Source organism: Lithobates pipiens, unplaced genomic scaffold, assembly GCF_037356315.1.
Source record: "Lithobates pipiens isolate NorthernLeopardFrog02 unplaced genomic scaffold, aLitPip1_a1.2 Scaffold_18, whole genome shotgun sequence".
NCBI lineage: Eukaryota > Metazoa > Chordata > Amphibia > Anura > Ranidae > Lithobates > Lithobates pipiens.
The window spans coordinates 152,393,384-152,420,055 of NW_027507758.1; the positions used below are offsets into that span (position 1 = coordinate 152,393,384).

The 26,672-nt window shown below is 46.6% G+C and overlaps 1 protein-coding gene across 1 annotated transcript in view; it reads right to left on the minus strand.

The window, feature by feature from the left end:
* Positions 1-26,672, minus strand: part of AHCTF1 (AT-hook containing transcription factor 1) — a 158,594-nt gene that overhangs the window by 2,783 nt on the left and 129,139 nt on the right. Inside the window, exons 32-35 of the mRNA XM_077486284.1 lie at positions 25,252-25,430; positions 18,155-19,949; positions 10,581-10,714; positions 10,386-10,495 (exon numbers count right to left, since the gene is read on the minus strand). Coding sequence (XP_077342410.1) covers positions 10,386-10,495; positions 10,581-10,714; positions 18,155-19,949; positions 25,252-25,430 — 2,218 coding nt within the window. The remainder of the gene's footprint in view (positions 1-10,385; positions 10,496-10,580; positions 10,715-18,154; positions 19,950-25,251; positions 25,431-26,672) is intronic.

Sequence of the window (26,672 nt, forward strand, 5' to 3'; positions counted from 1 at the left end):
AGCGCGCGCGAGAGAGAGAGAGAGGGGGGAGCGCGCGCGAGAGAGAGAGAGGGGGGAGCGCGCGCGCGAGAGAGAGGGGGGAGCGCGCGCGCGAGAGAGAGAGGGGGGAGCGCGCGCGAGAGAGAGAGAGGGGGGAGCGCGCGCGAGAGAGAGAGAGGGGGGAGCGCGCGCGAGAGAGAGAGAGGGGGGAGCGCGCGCGAGAGAGAGAGAGAGAGAGAGAGAGAGAGAGGGGGGAGCGAGAGAGAGAGAGAGAGGGGGGAGCGCGCGCGAGAGAGAGAGAGAGGGGGGAGCGCGCGCGAGAGAGAGAGAGAGGGGGGGGAGCGCGCGCGCGAGAGAGAGAGGGGGAGCGCGCGCGCGAGAGAGAGAGAGAGGAGGGGGGAGCGCGCGCGCGAGAGAGAGGGGGGAGCGCGCGCGCGAGAGAGAGGGGGGAGCGCGCGCGCGAGAGAGAGAGGGGGGAGCGCGCGCGCGAGAGAGAGAGGGGGGAGCGCGCGCGCGAGAGAGAGAGGGGGGAGCGCGCGCGCGAGAGAGAGAGGGGGGAGCGCGCGCGAGAGAGAGAGAGGGGGGAGCGCGCGCGAGAGAGAGAGGGGGGAGCGCGCGCGAGAGAGAGAGAGAGAGAGAGAGAGGGGGAGCGCGCGCGCGAGAGAGAGAGGGGGGAGCGCGCGCGCGAGAGAGAGAGGGGGGAGCGCGCGCGCGAGAGAGAGGGGGGAGCGCGCGCGCGAGAGAGAGGGGGGAGCGCGCGAGAGAGGGGGGAGCGCGCGCGCGAGAGAGAGGGGGGAGCGCGCGCGCGAGAGAGAGAGGGGGGAGCGCGCGCGCGAGAGAGAGAGGGGGGAGCGCGCGCGCGAGAGAGAGAGGGGGGAGCGCGCGCGCGAGAGAGAGAGGGGGGAGCGCGCGCGCGAGAGAGAGAGGGGGGAGCGCGCGCGCGAGAGAGAGAGGGGGGAGCGCGCGCGCGAGAGAGAGAGGGGGGAGCGCGCGCGCGCGAGAGAGAGAGGGGGGAGCGCGCGCGCGAGAGATAGAGAGAGAGGGGGGAGCGCGCGCGCGAGAGAGAGAGAGGGGGGAGCGCGCGCGCGAGAGATAGAGAGAGAGGGGGAGCGCGCGCGCGAGAGATAGAGAGAGAGGGGGGAGCGCGCGCGCGAGAGAGAGAGAGAGGGGGGAGCGCGAGAGAGAGAGGGGGGAGCGCGAGAGAGAGAGGGGCGCGCGAGAGAGAGAGGGGCGCGCGAGAGAGAGAGGGGGCGCGCGAGAGAGAGAGGGGCGCGCGAGAGAGAGAGGGGCGCGCGAGAGAGAGAGGGGGCGCGCGAGAGAGAGAGGGGGCGCGCGAGAGAGAGAGGGGGGAGCGCGCGGCGAGAGAGAGAGGGGGAGCGCGCGCGAGAGAGAGAGGGGGGAGCGCGCGGCGCGAGAGAGAGAGGGGGGAGCGCGCGCGCGAGAGAGAGAGAGGGGGAGCGCGCGCGCGCGAGAGAGAGAGGGGGGAGCGCGCGCGCGAGAGAGAGAGAGGGGGGAGCGCGCGCGCGCGAGAGAGAGAGGGGGGAGCGCGCGCGCGAGAGATAGAGAGAGAGGGGGGAGCGCGCGCGCGAGAGAGAGAGAGGGGGGAGCGCGAGAGAGAGAGGGGGGAGCGCGAGAGAGAGAGGGGCGCGCGAGAGAGAGAGGGGCGCGCGAGAGAGAGAGGGGCGCGCGAGAGAGAGAGGGGCGCGCGAGAGAGAGAGGGGCGCGCGAGAGAGAGAGGGGCGCGCGAGAGAGAGAGGGCGCGCGCGAGAGGGGCGCGCGAGAGAGAGAGGGGGCGCGCGAGAGAGAGAGGGGGGAGCGAGAGAGAGAGGGGGCGAGCGAGAGAGAGAGGGGCGAGCGAGAGAGAGAGGGGCGAGCGAGAGAGAGAGAGAGGGGCGAGCGAGAGAGAGAGAGAGGGGCGAGGGAGAGAGAGAGAGGGGCGAGGGAGAGAGAGAGAGAGAGGGGCGAGGGAGAGAGAGAGAGGGGCGAGGGAGAGAGAGAGAGAGGGGCGAGGGAGAGAGAGAGAGGGGCGAGGGAGAGAGAGAGAGGGGCGAGGGAGAGAGAGGGGGGAGAGAGAGGGGGGGAGAGAGGAGAGAGATCCTAGGAATAATTTCTCTCCTCCAGTCAGCCCAGACCCATACATTTATACCATAATCAGTGGCCATCTTTAGCTCGGATCACTGTACATGTCAATTGTCCAAAAAAAAAAAAAATAGGATTTTTGTACTCACCGTAAAATCCTTTTTTATCTGAAGTTCACTGACAGACACAGCTTCTTTAAATCTTGACCTTGGGGTTATATCGCCACCTTCAGGAGAGGACTAGGCAGAACAAGTAAAACCTGTAAAAACAGCAAAACTGCACAGCACCGCCCAGGGGGCAGTCGCACTGTCTATAGCCCCCTCATTCTGCTTCCTGCAGCTCAGTTCGTCAAAAAGCAATACAAACATAAATAGGAGGGGTGGGTGCTGTGTCCGTCAATGAACTTCAGAAAAAAGGATTTTACGGGGAGTACAAAAACCCAATTTTCTCTTTCGTTCATTGACGGACACAGCTCCTTTAAATAGTGACCTTAGGGACATCCCCAAGCAGTGTCAAAAATATGAGGGTGGAACCAGCAATAAATAACTTCACCCACAAAGAGGAACTTCTCAACAGAGGAGTTGCCAACTTAAACGGCCACCAGCAAAACTTGTGGCCAACATATGCATCCGAAGATGCGTTCACAACAACCTTGTAACTTAAATGAGTGTGAATTGCAACCTTACACAGCTGCCTGCAAAACCTTGCGGCCAAAGCAAGCATCTGAAGATGCACTCATGTCAACTTTGTAAAATTTAGCAAAAGTGCGAACGGACGACCAAGTCGCCACCTTACACACCTGGGAAACCGACGCTGGATGTCGGAAAGCCCAGGAGGTTCCAATCTCCCTGGTGGAATGTGTCGTTACAGGAAAGCGGGGCACTCTCCTCTAAGGCATAAGCCTGAACCACGATCTGTCTGATCCACCAAGAGATGGTGGTCGACGAGACCGTCAGACCCTTTTTTGGATCAGCTACCGATACAGTCTGACCTCCGGAAAGGAACAATAGCAGACAGATACACCCGTAGAGCCCTGACCACATTCAGGGAATGTAAGGCAACTTCCTTCGGATGTGTCGGCTTAGGATATAGGGATGGCAGCACGATGTCCGCATTTAGATGAAAAGCTGAAACCACCTTCGGAAGAAAAGAGGGCTGCGGACGTAGCACAGCCTTATCCTTGTGGAGAACCAGGTAGGGAGACTTGCACAACAAGGCCCCCAATTCAGAAACTTTACTGGCAGATGTAATTGCCACTAGAAAGACTACTTTCTGAGAATGAGTCAATAAGGGAATCTCCCTAATATTTTCAAACGCTCGTTTCTGAAGAACCAATTGAGATCCCACGGAGGGGCTACGTGTCGAACCCCTTGCACAAATGTACTAAATGAATGAGTCGCTAAGGGACGTGGAAAGAAGACAGCTAAGGCTGATATCTGCCCCTTAATGGTGCTTAAAGCAAGTTTCTGATCCACGCCTCGCTGCAAAAAACACCTGGATCCTGGAAACTGAGTTTGTGCACAGATAACACCCTCTCCTCACACATGGAGAGGTAGGCCTTCCACGTACGATCGATAAATCTTCTGCGAAGAAGACTTCCGCGCCCTCAGCATAGTGGAAATTACCGAGTCTGATAGACATCTGTCCCTTAGCACCTGGCTTTCAACAGCCATGCCGTTAAAACCAGTGACGGAAAAGCAAGATGAAGTATCAAATAGAAGTTCCTCTCGCACCAGCAGCCGCCAAAGAACATCTGCCACCAGTCGTACTGGGTTGGCATAACAAGGACGCTGAGGCCAATCCGGGACAATCACCGGAATCCTCGCGGCCCCCACTCTGCGTAGTTATAGTGGAGGGAAGGCATAAATCAGACGATAATGCCCTAATGGAACTGCCGACGCATCTGACGCGTCGCCCAGGGATCTCTTGTCCTGGACACAAACCTCTGTACCTTCCGATTGAGCCGAGAGGCCAAGAGATCCACATCTGGTGTGCTCTACCTTAGGCAAAGGAGAATACATCTGGATGAAACGACCATTCCCCTTGGTCCAGCATCTGACTTGGGTAGTCCACCTGCTAGTTTTCTACGCCCCCGAAATGTATATGGCCGACACGTGCCGCTCTGCCCACTGTAGGATGTGAGCAACCACCCATGCTGCACCGAGCTCCTGGTTCCTCCTCGATGGTTTACATACGCCAACTCCGCGGCATTGTCCGACTGGATCCTGACCGGACGCCTCTGCAGCCTCTTCGACCATGTGGAGAGGCACCGCCTGATCACCCGAAGCTCAAGCACATTGATCGGCAGGTGCAATTCCTCCTGCGTTTAACACTCCCACACCCCCCCCCCCCCCCAACCGGTCAGGCAGGTGTCTGTTGTGATCACCATCCATTGGAGAGGAAGGAACGATTTCCCAGATCGAAGGGCCGGAGACCTCAGCCACCAGAGCAGGGAATCCCTGACTAACTGGTTCATCCAAATTTAACAATCCAGGGATAACAGATTTGTCCCATTTTGACAAAATCTTTCTGCAAGACTCGAGTGTGAAATTGACTGTATGGTAGTCTCGAAAGCGGCTACCATGAGACCCAGGACTCGCATGCAGAAACACAGCGGCGACCACCTGGGGTTCACAAATAACCTCACCGAAGTTTGAAGAGTCTGCAGCTTGTCTGAAGGGAGAAAGACTCTCGCTTCTGAGGAGTTCAACAGTAAGCCCAGGTACTCCAGGTGTTGAGTCGGCACAAACACCGACTTTTTTAGGGCCAGTATCCAACCAAACTCCCGAAGAGTTTGCATGGCGATCGTTACATCTTCCCTTAATTCTGAGGCGGAAGCTGCTCTCAGAAAGAGGTCGTCTAGGTAACCCACGATTGTGAAATGGATATTTTGATGATAGGCAACTCCTAGCCTCATATTGATTAGTGGTTCCAAATGAATAACTACTGCAGTAGGGAACAGATACAAGATACGCTCAGCATCTTTCCAAATAACCGTTCTTTATTATGACGCATGTGAAGGTTTTTATACACATGATTACGTAGGTATCACATTAATATTACAATTGTACGTTTATGGTAACAAGGGGCGTTACATAGGCAGGCTAATTCTAATCAGAACTCGAAAGAATGCAAAACATGTACTGAAAACATTAGTGCCGTGTGCACAGTGAGGGCATTGTGCAATACATATAAAATAGAATACAGTTATATACAGAACCTACAAATTTCCATTACAATTGCGATCCCCCCATTGCCTTAATGCCAGAATTGGGGCTAACACCTTGGTGAAGACCCGGGGTGCTGACGCTAGGCCAAAAGGGATAGCCACAAATTGGTAGTGCTCTTCCGACTACAAATTGCAGAAACTTCTGATGCATATGGCTACATGCAAGTATCCTTGATGTCCAAGGATGCCAGGAAGTCCGCCTGATGAGTGCAGCGACCACAGAACGAACAGATTCCATCCTGAACCTTTGCACTTTCACAAAGCTGTTGAGGGCCGTAAGGTCCAGGATTGGACAGACCTTCCTCCTTTGGGACTACAGATTGGAGTAGAATCCCTGAACATTTCCTGCGTCGGTACAGGTGCTATCACCCCGCACAGTAGCAGGTCCTGTACTGCCCCAAACAAGGCCTCCCGACGAGCCGGAAGCAGATGAAGGTTGGAGGGAAAGAATCGGTTTGGTGGACAAGAAACTATCTTGTATCCCGATGAAACCAGTTTGCAGACTCATTGGTCGGACAGTAGGGAGGTCCACCGAGCTGCAAACTGCCGAAGGTGACCCCCCCACCCGCAAATCTTCATGCGGTAACATTTGTGCTCACAGACTTGTTTGGCTTGCGAAACCAGGGACACTTTTTTCCTTCAGCAGGCACCTTGTCGGACTGGGAACGCTTACCTGCTGACCTGGGTGGGCGAAAAAGCCATTTGAGTGGAAAAAGAGGGCCCTTGCCTACACCGTGGCTCCTTACCCTTCCTGGGCTGTGGGAGCAACATGCTCTTCCCACAGGTAACATTTTTAATAAGGTCATCCAGCGAGGCTCCAAATAGCCTCTCACCTTGCAAGTGCAAATCCGCCAATGCATGTTTAGATGCCTGGTCCGCAGACCAGCATTTCAGCCAAATCAGGCGCTGCAGCACCACTGCTGATACTGATACGCTAGAGAGCAGGGGGACCGTATCACAGACATACAGGCCATGCACCAACTGATCTGCCAGTTCTATGCAGATCAGGGAAGTCGTTGCTTCTCCAATTCACGGTGCAACAACTTTGCCCTCAGTAGGTGTCTACAACACCAAGGCCGTGGCCAACACAGGTCGTAACGCTGACCCCACCACCGTAAACATGGACCAGACCACTGCCTCGGCCCACCTGTTGGCAGGGTCCTTGAAGGCAGGAGTCCCTTCTACCGGAATCATGGTTACTTTACTCAACCTGGCTACCGGGGGGTCAACGACCAAAGTTTATTTTTTCAGGAGGCTCTCCTCAAAAGGGTAAAGCACAGTCATTCTTCTCGGGACTGAAAAAGCCTGTGGCAGGCTTCCCCATTTCTTGTAAATTAATTTCTCAAAATAAGTCAAACACAGAAACACCTTTGAGGGACCCAAATGAGACCGCCACCTCTTCAGATGCCCTTGATGTATCCTGCATTTCAGGGTATACCACACTGCTGTGAAAATTGCTCCTACTAGCACTTTTTCCTGCACTAACCTGGACACAGTCATCCTCACTGTCTGAACAGTCCTGGTCAGCATTCTCTGACATGTCAGAACAGGGGCCGTCTGTCACAGCAGGGCCCCGAGTCTGAATCAGAGCTTTCCCCAGAAGACAGAGGGGGTAGGGGACGTTTTGTACCCCCCCCCCCCTCCCAGCGCCCGCATGCCACCTCCACCCTGGCAACAAAGGACTCCAGGACCACCACCAAAGCGTCCATAGGCACCGCATTTTTTGCAGGCGAGCCAGTTGCAATAGCAGGGATGTCTGTGGAAGAAGCACTGGCTTCTGACGCCATGCTGACCCTCACTCGCCTGTCACTACTAAGGGACTTATGGCATGGTACACAAAATCCCAGCCTCCTAGCTGTTCGCAGACTCAAGGGCCCCCCGTAGGACTCACCACCCTGACCCAGGTACTGCGCTGTGCTGCCGCCGTCGTCTCCTCTGTGTCAGTCACGAGGTGTTCTGAGTAAAAACCGCTCTGTTCTGGAAGCCGTCACCAGCGCTAGAGGTAAACCACGCTGAGGTTACAAGAAAATGTCCGCCGGCCGTTCTAGCAAAAAAAATCTCAGAAAATGGCCGCTGAACCTTCTAGGAAATGGCTGAGAGTAATACACTAAGGCTACAGAAAAATGACCGTGCAGCAACCTCCACTCATGGCAAACAGCCTGAACACCTCACTGTGGCCAGATAAAACAGGGAAAGAAGGAGCGGACCCCGACAGCCAGCGTAGCCCGCCAAGGCCAGGTACATGCACCGCACCTCATGCCCAGTCACTCAGCGGCCCCAGCATGGGGGAAGAGGGAACAAGGGACAGGGAGAGAAAAAAGGGAGAGCGAGACCCCCCAGTCGACCTCCCAGTAAATGCCCAGCTGCTTCATGTTGCCTAGGCAGGTGGAGCCGTACTTACCCCTCCTGCCGTGACTGCTGGATGCATTCCACCACAGAACCATCACCCGAGCAGTACGGGTGGCTGTCGGCCATGGCACACTGACACGGACAGAAGTAGCCCAGTCGTGTGCACCCTGGAGCATAGAGTTCACTGGACGCCCCTGGACCAGAAAGGGGCATGTCATGGCCGACCCAGCGTGTAGCTAGGGTCTGCTCACGCTCGATGGCCAGGCTGGGGAGACTACAAGGATCTATATTATCCAGCCTGTCACCCAGCCGGGCTGTTGATTGTAGATCACAGTATCAAAATTGTAGAAAAATAAAGAAAAAATTCAGAGGACCAATGGTCCCCTCCAGGAGCCACTAGGCAGAAAAAAAAACTAAGCTGCAGGAAGCAGAGTGAGGGGTTATAGCCAGTGGGACCGCCACCCTGGACGGTGCTGTGAAGTTTTGCTGTTTTTACATGTTTTACATATTCTGCCTATTCCTCTCCTGATGATATAACCCTAAGGTCAAGATTTAAAGGAGCCGTGTCTGTCAATAAAAGAAAGAGAAGAGTGTCCAATCTGTCTGCCACAATGTCGCAGTCCCACTAAAATCTCAAATCACCGCCATTACTAGTTAAAAAAAAATGGCATAAATATCCCCTCTTTTAGATGCTATAACTTTTGTGCAAATCAATATACGCTCACTGCGATTTTTTTTTAAACTAAAAATATGTAGAAGAATACATATTGGCCTAAAGCCAAAGACTGAAGCAGGATGAAATAGAAGGCTCCGAGATAGATCTGGCCTGTTGGGAATAGGCCGAAATTGTCTGCTAGAAGTCCAAGTATGTCTGTAGTAGGTCCCTCTGGGCCCATTTCATGCAATAAGAATCACTGTTTTCCATTATAAGCTGGGGATGGAATTGTGCTGCCGATTTAGAAAAGGCCAGCAGAGGGCACCAAAGAGATAGCGTGAATGAGTGTGAAATTGCATAGAAAAAGGAAAAAGTATTAAAGCGATACTAAAGTTTTTTTTTATTAAAAACAAAAAATGTTATACTTACCTGCTCTGTGCAGTGGTTTTGTACAGAGCAGCCCAGATCCTCTTCTTGGTTCCCTCTTTGGCGCTCCTGGCCTCTTCCTCCTGTTGAGTGCCTACACAGCAAGCAACTTGCTATGGGGCACCCGAGCTGAGGCTCCCTGCATCCATTTAGACACAGAGCCATGGCCCGGCCTCACCCCCTTTCTCTCCTCATTGGCTTGCCAACTGACAGCAGCATCAGCCAATGGCGCTGCACTGCTGTCTCAGCCAATGAGGGGTGTCCCGGACAGCCGAATCTCGTGAAACATTGCTGGCACTAGATGGACCTACATGAAGTATTAGGGGAGCTTCTGCGCACACGTTTTTCATAGAATGCATCAAGATTAAAAAAAAAAAAAAAAAAAAAACGTTTGCCTTTAGGACCACTTTAATGGTAGCCTGCATCTCTCAGCCAATACAGCTTGTCAATAGTGTCAATGGGCTGAGGCTTTGACAGGCGGTGCTCAGAGGAATGCGGATATTCAGGTGGGTAAACATCCTTTTGCTGACAAAAATTGGAATTGATTTTCATCAACTGACTTAATTAAAATTTTATTTTCGTCACTGAAAACATGCAGCTGACAAAACCTATGACACAAAATGTTTTTGTCTACTAAATTAACATTGGTCTACAGGTGCCTTGCATCTCCCTAGTCTCAGAAAGGCAATTAGCAACCTTTTGGATTCTGTGCAAAATTTTGGAATTTTAAAAAGGTACTTGTTTGGAGGATTCCAAGTAAAAAATAGGGCGAATAGCCCGTTGGGCCTTGGTACTGTGAACAGGTTTGAATAAAAAAGTTGAACCTGTCCTGTGAGGGTAATGGCACAACTAGTCCCTGGGACAAGCGATAGTTCAGGGCATTCGGCTAATTTGACCATCCTTCAACAGTCTGGTTGGTTTGAGAGAATAAAGCAGTGAGATGTTAAAAATCTGAATTCTATTTTGTACCCCATTGCAACCACTGACTGAACCCACAGGTCTGGGACATCCGTGACCTTAGAAATGAGGGACAGACAAAAGATTAAGCATCTGTGTTAATCTAGAACAAGGAATGGTGCTGAAGGGCCTCCTTCACAAATCTGCGGATCTGTGAACTGAGAGGGACCTAACCTCAGGTTGGTAGGTCCCCTAAAGTATTCAAGAAAGGGAAAGGGGGGGGGGGGGAGCCAACAGCCACCAGATGAACTGGCTAAGAGATTTCACCAGGAAGCACCTGGTCTTCAGAGACAGACACCTTGGTCTTCACTGGAAGTAAACTCACAGCAACAGAGAAAGGGCCAGAGGTAGATTCAAAAGTAGGTAGGAGAAAAAAGTTCCTCTAGGAGGAAGGTCTATACAATCAAGGTTCCTGCAAGGGAGGAAAGAAAGCAACCCCTTTTGAATGGCAAGGGGTCAGGGGGAAAACAAAGTCAGTTCCACCAGAAAGCAGACAGTGGGCTTGACAAGTACACAAACACTCCTAGCTGCTTAGCAGGCTGATGTTGCTGCTGTAAGCCTTATGTCGGTGGCAGCGAAAAGATTTCCTAAGAAAAATATGAGATACGATCCCTAAGCGCTCTGATAATGCTAGTATTAGGCAGAGAATAATAATACATTAGCATAAAGAAATCTGACAAATACCCAGGTCTCAGTTTAAAATATACATACTTTCCGGCTTTGTTTCCTTTATGTTTAGGAGGTCTTCCCCTTGGTCGTTTTAATATTTGTTCTTCAGAAACCCCAATTTCTCGGTCATGGGATTCTGGAATCTTTGAATCCTGTAATATATAGATGGTCAAGCAAGCTGCAGGCAAGACTAGCATGAGATATAAAAACTATACACACAATGGAAATTTGGCTCACCTGTTCCTTCTCTGTTACTATAGTGGAGTTTCTGGTTGTCCTCCTTGACCCCAGAGAAGGGGGAGAGAAGATGTACTGAGGAGCAACAGGGGGCTGTATAGACTCTGGAGAGATGGGTGGAGCCACCGGTTCAACTAAAAAAAATAAAAATAAAAAAGAAGTATTAAAGCATACCCAACTGCATGCACACAAGACTCAGGTTCCTTTGTTCTAAATACTGGCTTAGGTAGGTACCATGTGAGGCATAGTGAGATGCTTGCTAATGAAGACGAAAAGTCATCCTGCATTGCAAACATGCCTGCAAAATGTCAAGCTAGCCAGGACCAAATAGACAAACAATATAAATTTTAAAAACAAGTCAGCCCCCCATTTCTATACTCCTTTACCATGCAAAGCAAAAATGGGATTTGAAGTGTAAAATCTACATTTTTTTTTCAGTTAAATAACCACCTGTTTGCGGCAATATTGAAATATTTTCAAATGTTAAAATCTATATTTGCTAAAAATTACTTTAAACAGCCAAACAATATACATTTGCTGAAAGTAGAGACCCTTAACAATGGTGGCAGTTGCAATTTATGTCACACATTAGCACAGCCATTTATCAAATGCAGATTTTCAGGAAAAAATATACTAAAAAAACTATTTTGCCGAGAACATTTTATCCATTTTTGCAGTAAAATAAAATAGGTGGGATTGAGTAAATGGATACCAAGCATGTCAAGCTTTACAATTGTGTACACCTGTGAAACCCAAAAGAAAGAAAAAAAAAAAAAAAAAAACGACCATGGGAGAGGACGTAAAAGCTTTTACAGATATCTGGAGTAGAAGTTATAACCCGTCAGTTTTTTTTTTGCTATCTTTGTTTGGAGAGATTTTCCTTCCTTGTCCCATAGCCAAAACAGGAAGTGAGGATATTCTTCCAAAGTGAGAACACCATTAAAATATTTCCCCTCTATTACGGTTCTAGGGATAATCTAAAATGTGGGTTTCTCTTACTTTCAATAATAATGAAAAATACACAGTGGATCTCCCTAACAGGGACACAAATCGCAATAAAAACCGGGTTCTACTCCTTCGCCTATCCGAAATTAAGAAAACAAGTTTTTTTTGTTTGTTTGTGCATGTTCTTTTATAACAAAAATCTTTATATAAATGTCTGCAAACTAAGCTGGGTGTTTAAATTGGGGTGCATGGGGGTGACGAGGTTACTTTTTTTAATTATAATTTGTGACAAATCTCTTTATTTGAAGTCTTACTCCTAGTTTGAGTAAATGGTCTTCCATCTTTAAAAGATGGTTGCATGTATCATTTGTTCAGGAGGTATTCAAAGCTTTTTGGCATCTTTGGCAAGATCCAAAAAAGGAAAAAAACAACAAAACAGGATTTTTAAAACCTCTTACCTGTAAAATCCTCTGATGTACATCAGGGGACACAGAGCCATGGTAATAACTAGGGCTGAAACGATTAATCGACATCATCGATAACCGCTAATGAAAATCGTTGTCAACGATTTTCATTATCGATTAGTTGGTCCGCACCATGCGATCCGCGGAGCGGTCCGTGGCTGCGGCCTTAGGAAAGGCCGCGGCTTCGGCCTAGCTCCAGAGCCGGCGGCCATCTTGGTACACCCGGCGGCGGTGTTGTAAATTGTAACCCCGTCACTTCCGGTGCGGCTCCGTTGTAGTGTCATATTTTGCTGCCTATCACAGAATGCTACGGAAGTGAGGCTGTCGCCAGAAATTGCATACTGCGCATGCGCATAGCGTTCCAAATACTCGCGCCATGCGTTCCAACATAGTTTCGGCAATACTGTTCAGCGAAACCATCACATAATGTTACGGAAGTGACGTTACAGACAACACAAACACTGGGCCGTGCGTTACAACACTAATACTTCCCTTGTTACCTAGTATTATTTACCAACCATGCTGAGCTACGTGCCGTGTTAGGTTCTGCATTGCTGGGACTTGTAGTGCCTATCCTGAGCTACATGCTTCAATGTTCAGTGTCCTCATCCCTATCCCCGTGCTTCAATGTTCAGTGTCCTCATCCCTATCCCCGGGCTTCAATGTTCAGTGTCCTCATCCCTATCCCCGGGCTTCAATGTTCAGTGTCCTCATCCCTATCCCCGGGCTTCAATGTTCAGTGTCCTCATCAAAGCAGGGGGGATAAGGATGAGGACACTGAACATTGAAGCCCGGGGATAGCGCATTAACGAATCCATTTGGAAATAGTGGATTTTGACGCTGCCTGTCCACATTTTGGACCCTCTGGCAGTACAAAAAAAATGTTTTGCGAACCTGAGTGGTTGCCTTTAAATAGACTCTGATCACTCTTACTACATCAAGGGTATTTAGTGCCTTCTCTTCCCTAAATTGAGGCTCTGGGGAGAAAGAAGAATAATATCTTAAATTAAATTAAAACCTGTTACCACTTTTGGTTGGAATTCAGGATGACATAAAACCCCTGATCCTTATGCATGATCAAATATGGCTCTTTACAAGACAGATGCAATTTACGATACTCTTCTAGCAGAAGAAATGGCAATCAGAAAAGATTATCTCTTGTCAAAAAGGACCATGGCAATTTCTCGTAAAGGCTCAAACGGCTGATTCAGCAAAGCAGACAAGACCAAATTTAAGTCCCAAGGATTAGAGGTGCATTGATAGGGGGATTAATCTGTGTTACACCCTAAATAAGCTACGCACCAAGATTGGGAAGCAAGAGGCCATTGAAAGGAAACACTGACAAGGCCTGGATCTGGCCCCTGATGGAAGTCAAGGCCAACTTCGTTTCAGATCCCATTTGCAGGAAATCAAGGATCCTGCCTGACATACTTCCTGGGGTGCCAACCCCTGGATCCGCACCAAGAAACATATGCCTTCCAGACTATAGTAAATGATTCTGAAAGCCAGCTTCCCGGCATTAATCAAATTAGACACTAACTGAAGGAGATCACCCACGATCCTTTATAAAGTGGGATTCAACAGTCAAAGCTGTTAAATTTTTCGTCCCCGAGGTAGGATGGAATACCGGACCTTGTGCGAGAAGGTCTAGCTCTAATGGCAGAGTCCAAAGGACTCCTGCCATTTTTATGATCTCGTTAAATCGAGTTCTGGGGCCACCAGAATCGCCTTTCGTTCCTGCGGAGAAGGCGCGGAAGTAGCAGGACTGGAGGAAACGCATAGATCAGTAAAAATCTGATCAGATGGGAGGACTAATAATGCATCTGTTCCGCCTGCTAGCGGATCCCTTGTTCCCGACACAAAGTTGTCGACTTTGTTGTTTAATCTGGACGCGAATAGGTCCATGTCCGGAACACCCCCATCTCTGACATACCGCTAAGATTTCAGGGTGAAGAGACCATTCTACCAGAAATAATTGTTGGCGACTCAAGTTGTCCATCTGCCAACTTTCTATTCCTGGAATGAAAGTTGGCGATAGGCAAGGAATGTTGTGTTCTGCCCAAGCTAGAACATTATTCACCTCTTTTTGGGCTGCACGACTTCTCTTGCCCCCCGGTGATTGACGTCACAGCCGTGGCCTTGTCGGACTGAATCCTGAAAGGACAGTCCCGTAGTCTGACTGTCCCAGATTCTCGGGCCAGACTTACTGCACAAATTTTCCAAAATGTTGATAGGCAAGGGCCTCTAACCTGGACCATCTCCCCTGGACAGAATCTTCTTCCTGGGCTGCTCCCCAGCCTAGAAGGCTGGAATCTGTTAACACTTTCTAGGATACAGGTAGAAAAGATTTTCCCTTTTGCTAGATAACCAATTTAGGCTCCAACTTACGGGACGGCCTCGAAGGAGGCCATTATTTCCCCCAACAATGTCCTGCCCAGCTGAATGGAAGGATCGATCTTTATTTTGAAAAGCTGAATTAGTTCTACAATGGAACAGAGTCTCGTCTGGAGTAATACCCTCTTCTGTACAGTATCCATAACCAGCCCCAAGTACTGTAATCTCCTTGATGGTTTTTAGGAGGATTTTTCTAGGTTGAGTATCCAACCCAGTGGATTCTGCAATCACTCTGGTTTAGACCTGAGACTCAATGATCTATTAAAAGATAGATCGTCTAAATACGCTAGGTCTGTTATGCCTTGACCCATTAATCTGGATAAAGGAGGTGCCAGAATCTTTCAGAACACCCACGGTGCTGTGGCTAAACCGAATGGCAGAGCCACAACTGAAATGATGATTTTATATTTTAAAAAGCCCAGAAATTTCTGGCGAGTGGAAAAATTTGGCACATGGAGATATGCATCTGATATCGATTAAAGCCCAAAACACCCCTCCTTGCAGGATGGATACAACCGATCGGATCGTGCGAATGGATCGGATGTTTAAGTGCCGATTCAGATCTTTGAGATCTAGAATGGGTCTTACCTCTCTGGTTCTGGAACCGTGAAAGGTTTGAATCAAATCCTGTGCCTTGTTCCACTAAGGGAACCTCTGATATCACGGACTGGGATAATAGATGATCCAGAAAGTAATTTTTTCTCTGGATCCTTTGGAACATTTTCCCTTAGAAAAAACGAGCAGGAACTCTAGTCTTAACCTAGAAAAAAAAACTGCAGAAGCCACCCATCTGTCTTGACATTGTTCCTGCCAGATCTTAATAGCAGGAGCCTTCTCCCCACCCGAACGAGCGGAGGTGCTCCTTCATGAGGCTTTAGCATGCTGTCTTGTGGGCTGTTAAAGTCTTCCTGTGAAACAGTGCGTCTGATATACCAGCCCATTGCTGGGCCTGCTGATCAGGCAGAATTATCAGTATCTCCACAAACTGTTCCTTAATGGACTGAGATACACCAATTGCAGCAAGAACCAGCTGCGCTACTGAACTTGCTAAATACATTGTTTATAGAAAGTTCCAACTTTTTATCTGTTGGATCCTTTAACATCAGTGCATTATCCACCGGACATGTTAGATTCTTGCTCACTGAGGCAATTGCTGGAACCCCCATTTTCTTTCATAGAAATCCTCTTCCATAGGATAAAGGGTGGAAAATATCTTAGGAGGATAATATTGTTTATCTGAATGTTCCCATTCAGAATAGGCTTCACAGAATAGCTTTATGTATTCCAAGATTAAATTACACACAGGTGGACTCTACTTACTAATTAGGTCTGGGCTCAAAATTTCAAATCCCGAGCTACTAGCTAGGCCTCAAGGGTTACTCACCACCAGTTGTTGCCCCACATAACCCCCCCCCCATTCCACCTCTAAACATGCCCTCATGGCTCATTAAATGACACTTAATATTTTTATAACTTAATTCTGCATAAAACATTTAACAACTTTATCCATGCCCACCGATGCAAGCAGCTTGTGCCCACCACGCAAGGGGAGTAGAGGAACAGGAGAGCCGCCCGGATGATCAGAGCGAAGGGAACACAGCAATATCAGCTTTCATTTAAAATTGCTGTGTTCCCGTCCCTCAACGTCATATACAGCCCCACCACCTTGCTGGGGAGCTTTCGATTGCCAGATCACCCGTCCAATTCCAGGATGGGTGATCTGTTTATCAAAGTCCCAGAACGAAGGGCTGTATCTGACAGCAAGTGGTGGGCAATGTGAAATGAAAGTCATCTGCGTGTTCCCTGCGTTGCGCTCTGATCATTCAGGCAGCTCTCCATTTATTCCAGTCCACGATCGCTGTGAGGACGACTCCCATTCCAACCAGGCTACCGGTGGTGCTCGCCCACCCGCACACAGGCAGCCATAGCTCGCCAGCCCTCAATTAGGTGACTTATGAAGGCAATTGGTTCCACTAGATTTTAGTTAGGATTTGAATACAAATGCACGCAACACATTTCAGATACTTGTAAAATGTTGAAAACCATTTATCATTTTCCTTCCACTTCACAATAATGTGCCACTGTGTTCTATCACATAAAATACATTTACGTTTTTGGTTGTAACACGACAAAATGTGAAAAATTTCAAGGGGTGGGAATACTTTTTCAAGGCACTGTACACCATTTTTATCTACAGTGCAGTCCACACAACACGAAAAAGCAAAAGCTTTGTTCTTTTGGTTCTAACCTGCTCAGCTATGGCATTGCTGGTTGGTTAGAGGTCTCAAGGGTCCTATAACACTGGCTAGTTTGAAACGAGGTTGATTAGCATTTTAATGTCACAAAATATTCATCATTGTTACAGGGACCCTGAAGAGACCACTCCCTAGAATTTTCTTATGCTTTGGGCATCCAGGATCACAAGAGGCATGCAGAGAACAAAAACATTTTAAACTGTGTATTGTTTAAAGCGGAGGTCCACCCTAAAGTGGACCTTCTGCTCATTGGAATCCTCCCCCCCTCCGGCGCCACAATTGGCACCTTTCAGGGGGGAGGGGGGTGCAGGTACCTGTACAGTACAGGTATCTGCACCCACTTTGCAGAAGGTACGCCCCTTTCCGAAAGTCCCCCGCTGCCTGCTGGGAAACACACGGATCCCAGAGACAGCGGGGACCATCCTTATTGCACAGAGCGACTCGCGCATGCGCAGTAGGGAACCGGGAAATAAAGGCCGAAAGGCTCCACTTCCTGATTCCCATACCCAAGATGGCGGCGGCATCACCCGACATCGCGGGCGCGCTGGGCGGGTAAGTCACTATTTTAAAAGTCAGCAGCTGCAGTATTTGTAGCTGCTGGCTTTAAGAAAAAAAAAAAAAAAAAAAAACGGCGGAACTCCCGGCGGACTCCCGCTTTAACTCCTACATATCACAGCCCCCTTCCCTGGTGATAATATATGCCCAAATACCTGGTACACCAGTTGAAAGAATTGGTAAAAGGTGCATGCATGAAGGAAAAAAAAAAAAAAAAAAAAAAAAAAAAAAAAAACGACAGCAGCAATTGGCTCATACTACTTCCAATCACAGCCAGTGGGGGGTCTGGGTTGAGCCACTGGCTGCGTGAATGAGAGCGAGCCTGCTTGGGCGCCCCGACAGCAAGCTGCTTGCTGTGGGGGCACTTGGTGGGAGGGGCCAGGAACTCCAGCGGGGGACCCAAGAAAAAGGAGAATCTGCACAAAGGCAAGTATGACCTGTTTGTTATTTGAGGTTTTAATATGCATCTTTGAAAGATATGCCCTAATATGAAACCCACTACCCATTTCTATATGTAGCATTCAACAAAAAAAAAAAAAAAAAAAGAGAAGAAGAAGGTTCAACAAACACCTTATGCCCTGTACACGCGGTCGGACATTCCGATGACAAAATCCGAGGGCAGTAGCCAATAGCTTTTGTCTTGTAATTATTCTGAACATGCGTGGCACATCCGTCGGAATTGTCTACACACGATCGGAATTTAAATGATCGGATTTTGTGGTCGGAAATTTTTAGATCCTGCTCTCAAACTGTGTGTTGGACATTCTGACGGAAAGTCAGATGGAGCCCACACGCGATCGGATTTTCCGACTAGATCCAATCGCACATTTTCTGTCTGAAAGTCCCACCGTGCGTACAGGGCATTAGCCTTTACAATGGAAACCACTTAACAGGGAAGATATGAAAGTTTTAAGATTTTATCAGAAACCAATGGCTATATAAGAGCATTAAGCAAAAATACCTTTTTTATTCTTTCTACGTCGTGGAGGAGGAGTGGTGAATGCAAATGCAACAGTGGAGGGATCTGGAAATGTGGAAGCATTACTCAGTCGAGTCCTTGTTAAACGGATGCTTTTAGTCTGGTCCTCTTGCTCAGCATTAGGTTCCGTGTGTTGACTGTCTACTGGATGCAAAGCATTCAGCCTTTCATCCACACTTTCCTCTGAAACTGAAGGAAGAGTACGTTTTCTCGTCTGTCTGACAGACAAATTACCTTGCTTTGTTACTTTGGTCAAAGTAGGCTCTTCAGCTTGTTCTAACAAAACAGTTTTTTTAGAAAGATCTGTGAATTCCTCTGCAAGTTGGCCAATGTTTGAGCTTCTTAACCTTTTCCTAGGTGTGTCTACAATTTGCTCTTGAGACACTGCATTTTCTTGCTCAGCTGTTGGAACATCTATCTGATTTTCTGATTTTTTTCTCGACCATCGTAAGGAGACCCTTTTTGGAGAAATGGGTGGATTGGGATTTGTTTGAATGTCATTAAGCTCAAAATGCTTCACCAACTCATTTACAGCACGCTTTCCCCTACGGCCTCTTGTAGGTGTAGTAACTGGTTCGGTTTCGGTTTCAGAATTCTTAGTTATTGCTTCTGTTTCAGCTTCCTGTATAATTTTAGATGATCTTGTAATCCTTGGAGGTGTTAGAAAACCAACCTTTGGATCTGGCAAGTCTTCATTTCCTTTGTTGGCTTGATCTAAAATGGGAGCTTTACCTCTACGAGTTCTAGCTGGAGAGAGTGGCAGCTGTGCTGTGACCTCATCTACACTTGTTAATTCCACTTCAGAGTTTTGAGTTTTTTCAGGAACCTGGTTTCTTTTCCTTGTGAAAATTTGTGAGGATGGTTGTTCCTCCTGTGCAGTGGAAAGTGTCAGCTTTTCTTCATTTACTTTGGGTTTTCTCCCTCTTCTTGGCGTTAATTGATGCTGAACCTCAAGATCAGCACTAGTACTTTCAGATCTTGTTGATTTCCTTACGGTTCTCCGTGGGGTTTGAGGGTTAGCAACCGCAGACAAGTCTCCCATTAGTGAGGTTTCTAGAGCTTCTCCAAGCCTTGCAACATCCGATCTTTTTAGTGGTGTTACCGGCTGGATAACGTTATCAGCTTCCACATCTTGCGATTTGGTTTCTTTCCTTTTTGCAGGCGTCCTAGAAGTGCGGACACTTCTGCGTTTCTTTAGAGACTCATTTTCGCGGGCCAATTCGTTATCCCCTTCCGAAATATAATCTTTGTTGCTTGTACCTTTGAATACATCTAGCAAATTTTCTTCTACAGCTACCTTAATTGGCTCTGGCACATAAGGCAAGGTCTCCATAATCTTTGTCTTATGTTCACCATCTACAAGGGTGAATGCATTTGCAGGGCATGCGTCGGTAATTTTAATTTCTTGGCTAGCATATTCCTCAGTCGTTGAGAACTTTAAAATGGTTTTTAGTTCTTTGTCTGAAGGATGTTCGGATTCAAGCACTTCAGTCTCTGCAGCTTCATTTTCTCCTGCTTCACCTTCTTCCTCTCTTCCTTCACCTTCTTCCTCTTCTCCTTCCTCAAGGATTAATGTAAAATTACTAGCAGCTACAGCATTCTCTTCTTCAGCATCATCCGTTTCCATGGAATTTCTATCATCAGCATGTTCACATTTGTAGTGATCTTCAATAAGTTCAGCATTTGAATCCACCTGGAATTCAACAGCTGAATGCAACTCATGACAGCTGGTCGTGAGTTCAGATTCGGATGCCTTTTTTTCCTTTAAATCCTTATCCTACAAAAGAAAAATTCAAGATTTTCTTAAAGCAAAGCTTTAACCCAACATTAAAAACTTGTATTTACAATTGTGGCAACATTGACACTCAAAAGTATAAAAAGGAAATGCTAACATTTAATTTTAAAGTATATGTTTCAGCAAATTAAACATTATACAAAATATCTCTGCTATATATGCTCATTTACTCATTTTTTATCCTTTCATCACTGCAAAAAAAAAAAAAAAAAAAAAAAAACTGATGATTCTGCCAGAAATCCAGTGGACTACTCCAAAAACCCAAAATGTGTAACCAGCCCTGTCCACTTCTCCCCATTAACTACAGAAATCCTCCCCGCGTTACTGATATGGAATGGGAAAGGTGTTTTGTAGTCCTAGCAGAGGTAAGGTGGTGAACTGGGCAGAGCTGACATTGCTTGGCATTTTAGTGCCGTGAAAGCACTGCGCTGTCAGCTCACTAGACGAGTTTAGGAGCAGATTGGATGTCTGGAAGAGCAACAGGTATTTTTCTGTGCATAAAGAGCTTAGGTTTCCTTGAGAAATTGCTAGGGGTGCCCTAAACTGTGGCCGGTTGATCTCCCATAGATTTGGATCCACGGCCACTTGGCAGAAGCCTACACAAGACCCCAAAGAGCTGTTCAGCCATCGGTAAGGGTTGCATTCTCACCACCACTGTGAGGGGCCATTCTTCTCACTGACCATCTATGTAAGGGGAATATTTCTAATGAAATACTAAGACCTGAAAGTTTCAAGGGGTAATCACAGGTTAAAAGGTTGAGAACGGCTGCCCAAAAACATGGAGTGCGAGTATCTTAAATGTGCATGGGTTATTAGCAATTCGAGACAGGGAGTTACTAGAAGCTTGCTCACCTAGGATAATGAATTAATGAATGAATAAAACTAGCGCTACATATGTAAACTAAATTGCGCTTTTGCTGCCAGTGTCCATCTGGGTTTTCAGAAGAGATGGGTCTTTAGCGTCTTCCTGAAGGCCAGTTAGTTTTCCTCCGAGCAGATGTCCGCGGGTAGAGCATTCTATAACTGCGGGCCTTCTACTGCAAACCTTCGCTCGCCTTTTAAGCATAAGCCAAGGATAAGCCAAGGATAAGCAAAGTGGTGACACTTCCTTCCTCCATTATGGAAAGAAGCACGATATACTCAAATCTGCATTTTATTATATTCCTTTTAGCTTTTGTTCCTAGCTCTAGAATATCCCTAAACAGATAAGGTTGCTGTTCATCTCAGTATGTGTTAAACATAATCCTCTGGTCAAACTTAGAATGTTACCCTCCTCGTTAACCCTGTCAATACATCCTTTCTGCAAAGATCATGTGTATAGGGAGATGGAAATTAATTTCTAATAAAAATTACCAATTTGTGCAGCGCTAGTATGAATAAAAAAATAAACTGCTATGAATAGTATACACACACCACATTTAACGTAATTCATATAAAAAATAAATAAAAAAATAAAATAAAAAAAAACACAACAACACAACACACACGCGCAAGAAAACCATAAAGAATGAAAACAGACCTGTAAACCAGCTTTACAAATTAGTGACCTTCACCTTGATGCAAACCTCCAGTATTATAAGGGATCAGTTGCAGCAGTTTAAAAAATTACCATCAATGGGGCACCTCCCCACCCACAACTGAACCAGCATGGAGTCTTGATTAGGGAAGTTCAATTAACATACTCCTCCACAGGCAGATCAAATGAGTCAACTGCCTCCCAAAAAAAGCCCACACATCTAGTGTTCTCGGTTTTAAGGTCTTTTTTAAAACGTGTAACTGTTTTCCTATTACATTTTTATACAAATTGCTACACGTTATTTATAGATTATATTCATAGCAGAGAGCTCATTTTTGGACTACTAGCACTGCACAAATTGGTTTTCTTTTTTTTTTGTAAATGATACAGAGAGGGTGCAGGCAAGCTAAACGTTAATTGGCTTTAAATGCACAGACATTTTATACACTGTAAAGTGGTTTTCTTGGAGCTCACTAAGGAACAAAATAAAGTCTTTAACCTTTGGGTTATATACTGCTGTCTACAGGAGGATTGGAAACTAGCAAAAACTGTATGACAGCCCAAGATAACCACTCCTACCACTAGTATGCCTTGGGTTTTGTTACCAAACAGTCCCAACAGCATGATTGTTTTGTCTCCAGCAGGATACAGTTTGTCTGCAATATCAGATTTGACCACAAGATGGAACCAATGGCAAATTTACTGATTTTTGAAGAAACTAGAAACTGTTCATCTTTAACAAAAGTTCAGATCATTCTTCAGCCTAACGAAGAAAAACAGGCGCATCCTGGGAACTCCAACTCCATCTTAGAGACTGAAAGAAGGAACCAGCTACCAAAAGAACATGTTGGACTAAAATGTGCCCTATGACATACTGTGAAATAAGCCTTCCATGCTCAATGGCACACTTGAGGAGAGAAGGTCAAAGATAACAGTCACAAACAAGCCAGCAACTGCAAAGCAGGATGAAGGATTGTGACAGCATGTTTAATGGATCTGGAAAAGCCCATGGCTCGCCTGCCAAGAGACTTATGGAGAATACCACATTGTACCCGCTTGGCCAAGAACAATCAGAATCAGTGGAATGCAATCACACCTACATCCTGTGCATCAGAAACTGAAGAAAATGAAGGAGAGAGAAGGTATAGATTAGAGAAAATTGATAAATAGAAGCAATCACTGCCCAGGTGGACTTCAGGCACTAGCCTCTGGATACCATGCTGGAGACCCAATCAGATTTCCAGAGTTTAGGTATCCGTGAAGGCCAATAGACGCACGTACCACCCCCCCTACCCTGAGAGAGTGGGGTCTAGTTCTTTCGGGAACTGGGATGTAGGTTTTTTTCCTTAAGAGTCAGAAGCTGGATGCCTATTAAAAGGAACGCTTCTTGGATTCCAAAGACATCACTGCTTTCCGACTAGTCACCATTGGCTTCTTTAGTCACCTACTGGATATAGGCATGAGCCTGGTCCGAAACAAGCGTTTACCCTCAAAGGGCAGATTCTCAATGTACTTTTTTTACAGAGAAGTTCTGCTAACACTTAAGACATAGGTTATTTTTATGTGGACAGTGCCCACTCCTGAAATCTTATTTATAGAGAGCTTTCCAAGGCATTGACTCAAGGCTCTTGGAAAGTCTTAGTGTCCAACTGGAAGGATATTCTGGGTCTCTGAAATAGAGCATAAACCTCTCCTAAATCTTGACCTGGTTAATCTTCATCCCAGGCTGCGGAGCCACTCATATCAGAGAGAACATGTTAAGGAGGGCCCGCAACCTCTTCTCTGTGGAATCTTAAGACCGTAACCTCATCCACTGGGATTTGTTTGGAGGAAATAGCTGGGTCAACAGCCGGCAAGCACCATTTTGTGTAAAATGTTTCCCCATGGTGAACGGGTAAGCAAAATCTTTGGTGGCAAACACACCTCCAGGTGAGCCTAATCTGTGTACATCATTTTTCAGCCATGAGGGCCCAAAATCGGTGACCTTAGTGGGAAGAGGATTTTAGCAGTAGTAATTTAAATGTCAGTTTTCACCACATTGGCCAGCAAGCAAGGTCCATCACAGACCACAAGATTCCCCCTGTGAGGAAATAGTCCACAGAAGAATCCAGATCCTTAACAGCTTTCACCTCTGCCTGTGGAATTTCCTCCATTCCCCAAAACCTCATAATCCCTGTCAATATTTTCTTTCAGCATACAATACACAAAAGATCACCTGCCGTAGTGGCAAGTTCTCTTCTAAAATCCTTAGAATAATCAGTTAGTGTTTGGTATATTAAGGTTGCAACAAGAACAGGTTTGCAGACAAGGACCTACCAGAAAGAACAAGGGGCTCCAGCTGCTTGTCAGTAGGGTCCTTAAAGACAGATGCTTTGTTAGGATGGGATCTCACACAGGGGCAGTTTTGTTTTTACACTGTACTGGGAGGATCCTAGACTAGGGTCAGCAAAGTTTCAAAGTGGTGCACAACACAATAGGAGATTAAAAAGACACTAGCAGATGGTAGACTTTCAGCCTGCAAGCATTGGTCATCTCAGTAGGCACATTACAGGCAGCACCAGAGCCATTAGTGGAGTGAGAGTTGGCAGCACCCTGTACAGCAGGACTGGGCCCCCTGTGCCTAGAATAAGACCTATTGCACTGCAATGCAAAAAGCCAAGTAGCACAAGGTACTTATGAACCCAGCTTGAAAGGAGGCATAGAGTCAGGTGACTGAAGGGGACCAAGTCAATGCAATAGGTATGACCAAGGATCCACAAGACCTCTTGCAAACAGAGAAGCAGTGGGAAGGTGCTGAATCAGGGAAAAGTGTGTGCAGAGGGCAACACTCTACTCAGCGGATGGCGACAGCTCAGTCCCGCATGAACCTTTTCTGTGTTGGAACCAACATAAGCAGAAAATCTGAAGGTGTTCAGAGGATGACCTTCCTGGATATCTGCAAAGAGACAAGCTCTAGCAGCGATGTAGCAAAGTATCTTGCTTGCAGACATAAAATAAAAAAATAGCAGTATAACGCAGAAGTTAACTTCTCATGTCCCTCAATAGACAAGAAAGGATAACTTTGTTTCGAATGTTTTCTTAGAGTAGGGGTGCTCAATCTATCCTGCAGAGCCCTCTGATGTAGCCAGTGACCTCAAACCAGGGAAGCGCATGCCCATGCTCTGGGATGGCGGGTCAGCAAGGCCAGATTGTGATCATGTTGCCGACCTGCCATCCCAGAGCATCAGAGCGCACTGTAATCAGAGGAAGAGGGCTGCTGCAGAAGTATAGCAGGGGTTGCATAAGCCAATTCGGTACAGTAAAACACCATAGTTCATTGTGGCCTGTGACTGGTTACGAAATCACTTAAGTGGCACTTGCTCTTGAGAAAGTTTGTGCACCCCTCTCCTAGAGTGTACATTACAATATAAATTATTCTAGACACTGGGAAAACAGCTACAGCATTCAACGGCATTGTTTTTTGTCCAGTGCTCAATTACAGTACAGCGATAAGTACTATATTATCGCAAAAGTAATGGCCAGTTCACCTATAGTGAAGGCATGATGTTCAGGGTATGCAGAACAAATACACTGATGCCAAGGAGTGCTTTGTGCTGTAGTGTTCTAAAAAGCGATTGGTACCAGGATCACAGAGGAGCACTAGTCTATTTTATTGTCAGCATGTTTATAAAATGCTGACTGCAAAGTCAAGATTTAAATAAAGCTATAAAAACTCATGTTGAAACATAAACCTGAATGTGGAATGTAAACATTTACATTAGAAAGTACCTCTTCCAAGCAGCGATGAAGTGGGGATCTAGCCAGCGCGTATTCTTCAATCACTAGACTTTTGTTTTCCAAGACTTGTAATTCAACTTCTCCATTGAGCTCCACCACCTCATGTTCTTCATTCAGGTGTTCTGAATGTGCACTTGCAATATCTTCACTGTCATGAATACTAATCACAGCTACAAAAAGGAATACATCTGCATTATAAAAACTGAAATGACAATCGGGCTAAAAAAAAAAAAAAAAAAAAAAAATCACGGAAAACGTTGCCAATTCAAGGGAATTGTGAAAAAGAGTGGCTGACAACACAGCAACTATTAAACCCAGCGCCACTAGAATTAGTAATAAAAAATGTATGAAAAATTGAACAAATAATCAATGAATCAAAATATGTGCTAAATGAAACACTAATAGCTGCTCCCTAGAAAAACAAGAAAAAACCTGTAGTGCTATAAGTATACTCATAAAAGGGGCGCTAGACCAAATATCAAACAATAAAAAATGTGAGACTAGTGATCATATAATATCTAAAATGGTACATAACATCACAAAAAACTGCAATATACCAAAAAAAAAGTTTACAAACAAAATAAAGTGAACAACAATAGTAGGTGAAGTCCCAATTAGGTGCTAACACCAAAACAAAGGAAATACAGATAAAAAAATAAGTATAAATCCAAAAGTCCAAAGCAGTGGTTTTTTAGTGAAAACCTTCTTCTGAATCCATAACCAGAACAACTGCTGGGATCTTCTATAACGTGATAAAACAATGTCCCTTCACCAAGAATTTATGGACATAAAAAGGACACCCCACTTGTGAAGAAAATAGATGTCTTCTTACCAGATGCTGTTGACTACTTTAATTAAAAAGATAGTCAAATAGGCTTATGCAGGGTAAAATCCCTGCTCACATGGAATCAGGTGGACCTCCTATGGACAGAAGCTTCTCCTCATAGACTCAGATGGGTCATTTAAAAAAAAAAAAAAAAAGCATGGGGGTCCCCCAAATTCAATTACCAGGTCCTCCATACCAGACCTGAAGGGCCTGGTAATTGAATTTGGGGGACCCCCACGCTTTATTTTATCAATTACTTTCAATGAGTGTTCTCTGTATTACGGAGCCAACAATTCATAATAGCTGCAAGTGATTTTAAAGGACTTTTTTTTCCCTGCATAAATGACACTTTGTGCAGGCACAGTTCTAAGCACCAGAAACATGCGCCCCTTCACAGGCATACTATACACACCCCCCAGCTACGAAATTTAAAGGAATATTACACTTTTATTGTTTCACTTTAATTATTCTTAAAATCACTGCTGCCGAAAAAAACTACGTTTTTAAAACTTTTTTTTGCATTGATGCATGTCCCCTGGGGCAGGACCCAGGTCCCCAAACACTTTAGGACAGTAACTTGCAAATT